This window comes from Artemia franciscana, chromosome 17 (assembly GCF_032884065.1).
Source record: "Artemia franciscana chromosome 17, ASM3288406v1, whole genome shotgun sequence".
NCBI classification, from domain to species: domain Eukaryota; kingdom Metazoa; phylum Arthropoda; class Branchiopoda; order Anostraca; family Artemiidae; genus Artemia; species Artemia franciscana.
Genome location: NC_088879.1, coordinates 94,629 through 105,245, shown reverse-complemented (window position 1 = coordinate 105,245; position 10,617 = coordinate 94,629). Strand labels below are relative to the sequence as shown.

The 10,617-nt window shown below is 33.5% G+C and overlaps 1 protein-coding gene across 7 annotated transcripts in view; it reads right to left on the bottom strand.

Annotated features, from left to right (window-relative positions):
- LOC136037648 (uncharacterized) overlaps positions 1–7,780 on the bottom strand; it is a 26,326-nt gene extending 18,546 nt beyond the window's left edge. The window contains exon 1 of one of the 7 annotated variants that reach the window (XM_065720354.1): positions 7,691–7,780. Coding sequence is in view for 1 of the 7 variants with exons in the window: in XM_065720350.1 (XP_065576422.1) it covers positions 7,649–7,676 (28 nt within the window). In the remaining 6 variants the exon portion in view is untranslated. The other 6 variants (XM_065720361.1, XM_065720350.1, XM_065720355.1 and 3 more) reach the window with 6 other exon arrangements.
- Positions 7,781–10,617: the final 2,837 nt, after the last annotated feature.

Here is a 10,617-nt window from a genome sequence, read left to right as displayed (position 1 = left end):
AAATGCTTATAACATTTTGGAAAATTTATGTCATAAGAGTTTACATCACTATTTACATATGGAAAAAGCATGCAGCTATTGACTAGTTAAAGGAAATGATGCAGAAAAGAATGAAAATGCTTATAACATTTTGGAAAGTTTATGTCATAAGAGTTTACATCACTATTTACATATGGAAAAAGCATGCAGCTATTGACTCTTATTTTATTCATCTGCTACTTCACAAATTACTTCACTAAAATTATTCTATCTAACTTATCCATTCTCAAAATGCAGACTCTACAGTTCAGTATTCAGCTGTTCTTGGGAGTTTATATCAAAGAGTCTACCTAGAATTTCTAGGGTCTACCAACATCTTTATTTCCTGGAAGGTAATCACCTTTTCTAAATTTGAGCTTTAGATTAACTTTAGGCACTATTAAACGTTGAAGATAACTTCAAAAATTAATAAAACACTCTTACTATTCTAGTATCCTGTATTGATCCTGCCAGTCTTCAGCTTACAATAACAAAAACAATAAGCTCTGCTGTCATACCATAACATGAATACCATTTTAACAGTACTGCATTGGTTATAACTTGATTGATAAAGCAGTCTATAACCATTACTGTTTTATTTTTCAATGCCAAACTTAACTAGGCAAGGAAAAATCTATCCCCATTTCTTCAAATCTGTGCATTAAGGTCCTCTAGCAAAAATACCATATTTCTACCCAAGATCCTATCTATTTGTTCCTGTGGCTGTAATTAAAATTCAGTTGAGTCACTACCACCTTTATCATTTGATTCTAAACGGACATAAACTAATACTGTTGATACCTTGCTCTTTTATATCATACAATGAGCAAATAGCATTCCATTATTCTATTGATGTCTACCAACATCTTTATTTCCTGAAAGGTAGTTACCTTTTCTAAATCTGAGCATTAGATTAACTTTAGGTACTACTAAATGTTGAAGATAACTTCAAAAATTAATAAAACACTCTTATTATTCTAGTATCCTGTATTGATCCTGCCAGTCTTCAGCTTACAATAACAAAAACAATAAGCTTTGCTGTCATACCATAACATGAGTACCATTTTAACAGTACTGTATTGGTTATAACTTGATTGATATAGCAGCCTATAACCATTAATATTTTATTTTTCAATGCCAAACTTAACTAGGCAAGAAAAAATCTATCACCGTTTCTTCAAATCTGTGCATTGAGGCCCACTAGCACAAATACTATATTTCTACCAAAGATTCTATCTATTTGTTCCTGTGGCTGTAATTAAATTTCAGCTGAGTCACTACCAGCTTTATCATTTGATTCTAAATGGACACAAACTAATACAGTTGATATCTTGCTCTGTTATATCATATAATGAGCAACTAGCATTCCATTATTAATACCTTCCCAGCCAAAGCAAGACTTAACTCCCTTAGCTTCCTTATTTAGTGTTGTGGAAGTAACTAATTATAAGTATTTTATTGTTTTTCAAAGTATTTAAATGCGCATTTATTTACAACTTAGATTAAGTAATTTAAACTAGTATTTAATTTTTTTCCACACTTCCTGTTTGGAAAAAACTATACCGCATTTCAATGGAAAAGTGTCAAGCACTGCGAAATGCAACAAGGCAGAGCTCAAAAACCTCTAATAAAGTCAAAATTTAATGTCAAAGCAGCTGATGGTTTCAAACACAACTAGGTGAGATTCTAAATATCATGCTATGAAACAGATTGCTGAAGTGCAGGACAAGATTAGGCAGGTTTGAACCAAACTGAACCTACTGAAGGTGAAAGCAATTGGACTTCAGGAGTATGCCAAGGTAATTGAGCCTGCTGCCAGGGCACTTGACATACTACAGGACAACAAGGACTGTTTTCTGGGAATGCTGTTGCCCATATGTATTGCACTAAGAAAGGAAATGATTGACATGAAACAAAATGGATCCATCAAACACACACAAGCTCTTGCAGAAGTGATCTTGTATTATACATAGCTTTGCAATGCAGCAAAGTGAACTTGGTTTTAAGGAGTTAGCAACAGCTAATGGAAGCCACCCTGGTTTCAAGGGAAAATGGATACTGGGAGACTTGCTAGCCAAAGCTGATAATCAGTTGACTGATTGTGATGCTGGGTGTAGCAGTGTTGTTGGTCAATTCTAATTACTTTTTTACTTTCAACAGTGGTGGTATAAGGACAAGCACAGATTCTTCTTTTGGATATAAAATGAAAGTTTAATTATTGAGGTTCTTGGACAATAAAGACCATCTAATCAAGTCCTTGAAAAAATAACTGGACATTGCAAGAGTTTTCCAAAAGTTCAATACTTCCAAACCACTGTCAATTCTAGTATAACTTCTTTTTTTCTCTTGAGGGCTTGGTTTCAACTGTAAAGCAGAATTAGCTGGGAGACATGAAGTTTTAGAAGCTTTTGTTATCGAAAGCAAACTTTTGTAAGAACTTTCATCATAAATTGTATATTTTGAGAAAAAATTATTTTGTAGCTAGAATAATTTGTATTTTAAGTACATGTTTTCTAATTAAATACAAATTACTTCCCTGGTAATATATTTTCAATTACTAATTAATTATTTTATGATATGATTAATTTGTATGTGTAATTAAATACATTTCAAAAGTATTTCCCACACCATTGCTTATTTATCATGAGCCCTACTCCCTGCATAATCACCCCATCCTTCCTTCACAATAAAATAATTTCTATACCCCCCCAATTTTTATGTTTCCAACCCCTGGGATCTGAGCTCCATAAACTCCTAGCAAGTCCAGTTCTAAACTTCATAAATTTGCCATCAAAATTATACCATAATATTTGTTTTTTAGTGTTGTCAGGTCTATACAAAGCTATTAAGCCACCTTAGAATCAGGCAGAAAGTAGTGACAGGGACATTTAGTATGTTTGAAGACTTGGTGCAATCTTGAGCAGTTTTAGTAACATATATCAAATCCTATGCTATCAATCTTATTCTTATTATCTCTGCCTTATTTCATATTCATGACTGCAAATATTACATCACCATGGCAAGGTAGGTCATTATAAATAACTTAGCTAGGAAAAGTTTTTTTCAGCACAGCAAAACAGATGAAACAAAGAAAATGATTTATCAATTGAAATCAAGTGCAAATTCTGTGTTGTTTACTAGGCTAAAATTTCCTCAAGGGGCCCTACTCCTCAAGTCACCCTGCAGCTTTGTTTGAAGCCATGGTTCTGGGTAAGCAAAGTTGTAAACAGTCTACCCTAATGAAACTATGGGGTCAAGCAGGGAAGATTTCCCTTATTGGGGATAGGGAGAGGGGAAGGACTTTATGACAGAGCAGAGATTCCAAACCATATAGCAGTACTAAATCAGCTCCAATATTTTACACCCAGCCTATGATGCTTGTTAGAAGTAATATTGATGTAGTGCAAGCACTTGATGCCTGTGTGATGAGATCCCAGTATCAGATGCACTGTCTAGGCTGCAATTAAAGCACAAAATGCACATAAAGCCAAAGAATAACCTGAGCTTGCAGTGATTTCCTTTTTTTAGATAAACGCCTATCAAAGAAAGTAAACTAAATGGCATACAAAAAGAGACAAGGAAATACAAATCTTGGCAGATAAGGTCACAAAAAATTGGGAAGACTGCCCATCTGTATTAGTATTATATTGGAATTAGCAGGATGATTTAGTAGCCCTGGCATATTGATCAAAGGTGATAGGATACCGTTCCCAGAATCCTGAGGGGTGAAGTCATCAAGCAGTTGCATGACTCCTGTCTTAGCATTGCAAAGATAAAAGAGTGAGCCCAAACAGTCATATTTTAGCCAAGTATTCTTAAGAATGTAGAATACATGATACTCAACCATGTGGTATCCACAAAACATAAACCCAACAAGACAAATGAGCCAATGCTTTCATATTGAATTCCATCATTTCCTTTTGAACAGGTGGGAGCAGACCTGTTCAAAGTTTAAGGACAAGACACCATTGCAGTCATTTTAATAAAGATGATTTCCTGTCCGTAACTTCTTCTCATGTGGTGATAGCAGAACTTAGAACACAGTTTTTAGACAAACTAAAACACATTTTTTCCTGAAAACTAAAAACATAATTTTCTAGACATGGTGCCCCAGTGACTAAAGAAATGCCCACAGTTTTAGTATGACAAAGTTTTAGACATTTACCAAAGATCAGGATATCCACTCTGCTCAGTCAAATGAAAAAATCTGTCCAGTTTATTGAGAGACTGATTACTAAGGCACTAGACACAAGGCAGATCTCAACTTTGCTCTTCTGGAATACAGAAACACTTCCCTTGATTGTCTAGCATCACCAACAGAACTACTCATGAGTCACAAACTTTGATCTTTGGTACCAAAACAGAAGTAGACACTAATCCCAAAAAGCATGGAGCACAAACTCTTCACACATGCCCAAGGAAGATCATAATTGTACCAGGCAATTGGTATGCCTGGTACAATTATGCTACTATACCAGGCGATTGGTATAGTAGAATTAGATCCTCCAGACAGTTGGAAAATCTCTCACCAGGAGGCAAGGTTTAGTTTAAACTGAACAAAACCTCACACTGGCACCCTTTTGAATCAAAATGAACAAACACCTTGCTTGTTTATTGTTAAATCAGATAATAGACAACATATGAAGACAACTAATGCTTTTTTGGAAAAGATAAGCATCATTACTTGACAAGCACATATTTGGAAAATGCAGCTCTGAATCTTCCTAAACATGCCACAATAGTAGAAGATATTTACAGCCAGGGCTGTTACTAGCCAAAATATTTTTTTGTGGGGGGGGGGAGGAGATATTTTAATGACTGGCTGCTCATTTTTACTGACTTTTTTGTCAGTAATTAGCATAATGTATGTTTCATATAGAATATGTAAAATCACTGGATGAGTTGGTAAAAAAAAAACTGCATTTACAAACCAAGGCTTAGGATTTAGTACATATTATGTCACTATTTTAATGCTCTTTATTTAACCAAATGGAAAATTGTGGTACCATCTGCAAAATCGCATAAGTCAGTAGAAACCACATTTACCAACCAAGTTTAAAATTTTGACGGAAGACATGGTAAAGGTAAGGTAAAGGATATGGCATTAGACTTTACAGTCTGTGCTGGTGGTGCTGATCTCCGTTTCTTGGCCCTTCAGCCAGGAAGTGCAATGGGGGGTAGGGGGCCAGCCATCCTGTGCTTTTGCACACCCTTCCACAGAAGACATGTCAGTATTTTTGTAGTCTTTAGTTAACCAAACAAATATATTAGCCCCAATACATGACAACCCTGGTGAAAGCAGCAACAGAACCAAGCCTGTACACGTCAAGATCCAAAAGCTGCCTTCAGGGTGGGATGAAAGTCCACTAGTAGTCTAAGGCTAAAGCAAGCCCTAAGCATTTTAATTTGCTTAGATAGTGATATTGGCTAATTTTTCTCACTTCAGTCTGCAATAATTCTTTATCTTTCATTTATTATAATGCAATGATAAACTGTTTCATTTTTGTTGGCCCAATATGAATAAAAAAAAAAAAAACACCCTGGCAATTATTCCTCTCACACTGCTTATTAGAAGGATTAAATATATTTTCAGATTTATCTTTCAAGTAGGAATGTTGCAATAATATTATTTTCCTAGATAAATGACCATATGGATAAAGGTGATTTTTTTTTACATATATAAGTCCTAAATAGTAATACTTCATTTATCATGATGAAGAGAAAGCAGATGTAGAAAGAGACAGGTGTACTGAACTTTGTAAACCTGAAGATGTCAGGAAAGCCAGATCTGAGATGCCAACCCCTGATCACAATAATGTGGAAGGACCAAAAACATACTCCAGAAACATATCTCTAAGTTACTATGTTGACCCTCTTCTGATTTCTAAGTCTCAGAACCTATTGTAATTTTGACAAAACAATATTATAGTTTAATTTATTGTTTTCCATTTCTTTTTCTCTTTTTTTAATTTTGATATTGCATTTTCTGCTATTTTAATAGAATTTGAAGATATACCAATTCATTTTTTTGTAAATCTAGGAAATATATCAGCCTATTTTTTTAAAAATCATAAATTGGGATTGAGCAGAGTTGTGAAGCTGAAAATACTTTTGTTTGTGCTTCATTTAAGCAGAAAATCTGTTTTGCAAGGTTTTGCTTTAATAAAACAAATATTTTTGAAGGTTGTCAAAGGCCAGTGCCCTCTAGTAGAAGAAAAAGTCTTCCCAGGACATACTTTAGTCTAGAGATACATTCCTGAAATTTTCAATTTCTTAACCTAAACACTTTCTAAGATAGGAAACAATAGCTTGTCTAGATTTTACTTGTGCAATGTTTAGTGTGACTGCAAAGCCATGTGCTTAAAATAGGCGTATTTGCTTTTTTTCAGCTTGCTCTTTTTGTAGGTACATGGGTTTTTTGTTAGCCTATGTAAAAGCTTGAATCTTGCCCAAAATTGCATATAATATTCAAGATTAGGAGCCTTCTGTCTGTGTCTAAAAAAAAATACTTTATAATTCTTAGATTACTTTATTTTATACATCTGTTCCAGATTATGCAATGGCTGAGTAGGCTACTGCAAATTTTCTCAACTAAATCTTTTCAAATTTTTTAAAAGTTATCATCTTAATTTTAAAGCATTTCCTTCTGAGGAATCATTGTAAAGTACTATCTTATTTATTTTTTATCCTTAAAGTTTGTTCAGAAGACCTATTACTATACCTAAGCATTCTTATCAAAGACTAGTACATAACTAACCTAGACTATTTCAGATAAAAATCTATCTGTATAAAATTAACTTTGGTAAACATGTAGGCTAAATCAACAGAATATTCAGATAGCTAAGAAACAAATTCAACTCTGAAGTCAGAATTTCATCCTCAATAAAAATATGACATCCATTGCAAATTCATTCTAACCTTGCTTCAATATATAGCCTATATTATTTATTTCCTGTGTATTTATTCATTCTTGATTTTATCAATGCCAATTCAATTTGTGCGTAAACTGGTATGAACAGCAATATCACTAGCACAGTTATATTAATTGTGGAACTTATGTAATATCCCAACCTAACTCAAGCTCTTGATCTGTGCAATCTGCGAAAAACTGGTATTTCTGTCTGCAATAGGTTACAATTAGTGATAAAATTCTGGTTTAACAAATTTTTACCATCTTGAAAAGGGGTTAGATTAGGAAAGTAGAACTATCAGGGTTAGGTCTACATAATGAAGTATGGGTAATTCCTTGTTACATAGAACACATGCAAGAAATTGTATCGTGAACATACAAAAATACCAAGTTTTCATTTCTTTTACACTATACAATTAGTTTTGGCTCTGTGGGAAAACACATTGTATCTATGTTTTAATTAAATATTTAGTTGGTATTTTGGTTGGGTTAGAATAGGTTTGTTTAGGCTACATATTTAATATATGCTATGCTTTACCCCCCCCCCCCCTCCCTAATGTACAAATATATAGCCCCAATATGTTTCTAAACTATTAAATTTTTATCATACTAATGAATGATTCATTATGATTAATCTATTGCCAATTCTCATGTAGGCTATGTTCTATGTAACAATGAAGTACCAAGGTATGTCCCAAGAAGGTATTTTGAGGTACCCACCTCTACTCCTTGTTCTTGTAGAGGGCATTGACCTTTGGTTACCTTTAGGGTGCGTTTCTTTACTTGTCCAATGGATTTTTACTAATCGAGGTTTAACCCCTAAAAGATAGCAACAAATACTTGTCTGGCCACGTGTCACTGAAAACGGCAAGATTAATTGCGAGAATAGCAACATTGGTCACGTGTATGTCATTGACCCCGTTCAGTGTAAACAAAGCGTGAATTGATTAACAGATCTTTAGAGGCAGCAGTAAGTAAAATTTTTATTGTGTACATCCTAAGTTACAAATACCAGGTAATATAGCCTTTTTTTTTGGGGGGGGGAGATTCTACTTCAGCACAGCTGTTTATGTTTTAGTTACTTTTCTGCTGTTGTTGTTACGAAACTGTTATATTATGTTACCGATTATTATTAGTTGCTTTTTAGCTAGTTCAAAATTTGTTTTCATAGTTCGTGGTAATAAACTGAGTATCCCCCTCAACGGACCCTTCCCCCATCGCAGGTTGTTGGTCTTCAATCACTTTCGACTTCTTTGAAAAGGATTAGAGCTCTGAAATTCTGATGTAGTGAGCACCCTCCGAAGTTTCTGCGATCGCGAGGTGGAGTTGGGGATGGAAAGGGGAGTCTCCCTCCTATAAAGAATAAACTCTGCTCATTTTAGCGCCTAATATTTCTCTTTACTTCCATAATAACAGTATTGCCCAGAAATCGAGACGATTAAATATTAATTTTACATTTGATGTTTTTCTAAAGTTTTTTTTTAGCGTGAATCAAACGCCCATCTCAGAATTTCATTCGGATGTCTTCAGAAGAAAAAGGGGACACTGGAAGGAGGCTAGTTGCGTGCTAGTTGATCTTTAAATAAGGATAAACGCCACATTTCCTTTCTGTCACTAAATAAAAAACAAGTTTTTTTTTAACTGAAAGTAAGGAGCGATATTAAAACTTGAAAAGAACAGAAGCAATTCCGTACATAAAAGAGGTTGCCCCTTCCTCAACACGTCACTCCTTATGCTAAAGTCTGTTTTCATTGTTTTAAAAAGTAGAGTTGGGTCACAGAGTCGAACTTTAGCATAAAGAATGAGGCTTTAGAGGGAAAACTTTTTTTTATATACGGAATAATTTCTATTCGTTTTAAGTAACAATGTCGCTCCTTACTTTCAGTTTGAAAAACTTGTTCTTTTATTTAATTTATAAATATTTTTCAACTAATGCAGCTTTGAATTTTGGGTACTGTACATGAAAAAGTAATGAAAAATGTATATTAATTTTGGCATATTTATTCGCATATGAAGGATTGCCCCCTGTCAATACCTTGATCTTAACGCTAAAGTTATTAATAGTAAAAAAAATTCCTATTCTAATTAAACTTCCCCCTTGTTTCAGTTTCCTTCCTTCAAAAATTGGGACAAACTTTAGCATAAAGAGTAAGGTATTGAGGAGGGGGCAAACCTTCATATCGATATTAATTTTCGTTCATTTTGATGTTTAATGTTGCTCCTTACTTTCAAAAAAATAATTTTGTTTTAATTGAAAGAAAGGTAAGTACGGAGAGAAGAGGAAAAAGGGAAAAAAACAAAAAATTAACAGTAGTTACAACAAAAGACTTAATTTTTTATACAAATTTAAAATAAATAATACTTATTATGTTTAATATTAACCTTCAAACGGCACAGGCCTGAGGAAATTAGCCTGATTATCAAATAAGGGAAAAACGTTCCGTAAGACTTAATAAATCTTACACTCGTATTTAAAATCACACCATCAGATTCACTGTATCAGAGAACACTAATGCAGAGGTTTCAAGCTCAGATAAAAAAAAAAAAACAACAACTACAAACCACGCTTTTTGAACTGAAAATAAGGAGCAACGCTAAAACTTACAACAAACCTAAATTTCGTATATGAATGGTTAGCCCCTTCTCGATGCCTCATTCTTTACATTAAATTTTGACCTTTGGTCCCAATTCTTTCCAAATTTTCTTTAAGAAAACTTAAAGGCCATTTAATTAGAATTAGAAGCTTTTGTAGAAGTGCTGAAAAACTTGCCTCCTTATTTTTATTGAAAACAAACGTGCTTTTTAAAATTTATTCGTTTAGATGTGATTTTCCCCTGTTTTGTTTCACTATTCTGATTGCTCAGTTTTCTACTTTATTTTAGGTAGAACCTCTCCCAAAATGTCCCAGACGGCGCCGAGAAATCTTATTTCAGCACTGATTTTGGTTAATGAAATTTTTGACTCGGATGACGAGTCTACTGACTCGGATGACGAGTCTACTGACTCAGAAAATGAATTATATCAAGATGAGGAAGAGCTGAATGAGCCAAGTATTTTAACGGTATTTCAATGTTAGGATTTATCAGTTTTTGTGTGCATATTACATAATTAAGCAACTGTCATGAGGAAGCAAATTGTTTTGTTTGACGTTTTTGCATGCAATCAATCTCTGGGACTAACCAATACAATCAATGCGGAAACTGCATATGTTAATTATTTGAGAATTCCTTTTTCTTAGTCGGAGGATTTCCTTCCCTTACTCAAAACTGTTGACTATGTGCGTGCTATTACGACTTAATTTACAAATGCATTAAATTGATTTCACTGGCTTCAGCTGATGCCACGACATCATAGACAGGAGACATAATATATATATATATATATATATATATATATATATATATATATATATATATATATATATATATATATATATATATATATATATATATATATATATATATATATATATATATATATATATATATATATATATATATTAGTATATATATATACATATATATACCTAGTTGGTGGGGGCGCTTCGCACCCCGTCCGCGTAAGTCGTTACGCGCCATATTAGTTACGCGCCATTATAGTTGTGTCCCTATGTCCCACCTGTGAATATATATATATATATATATATATATAGATTTATATAGATTTATATATATATATATATATATATA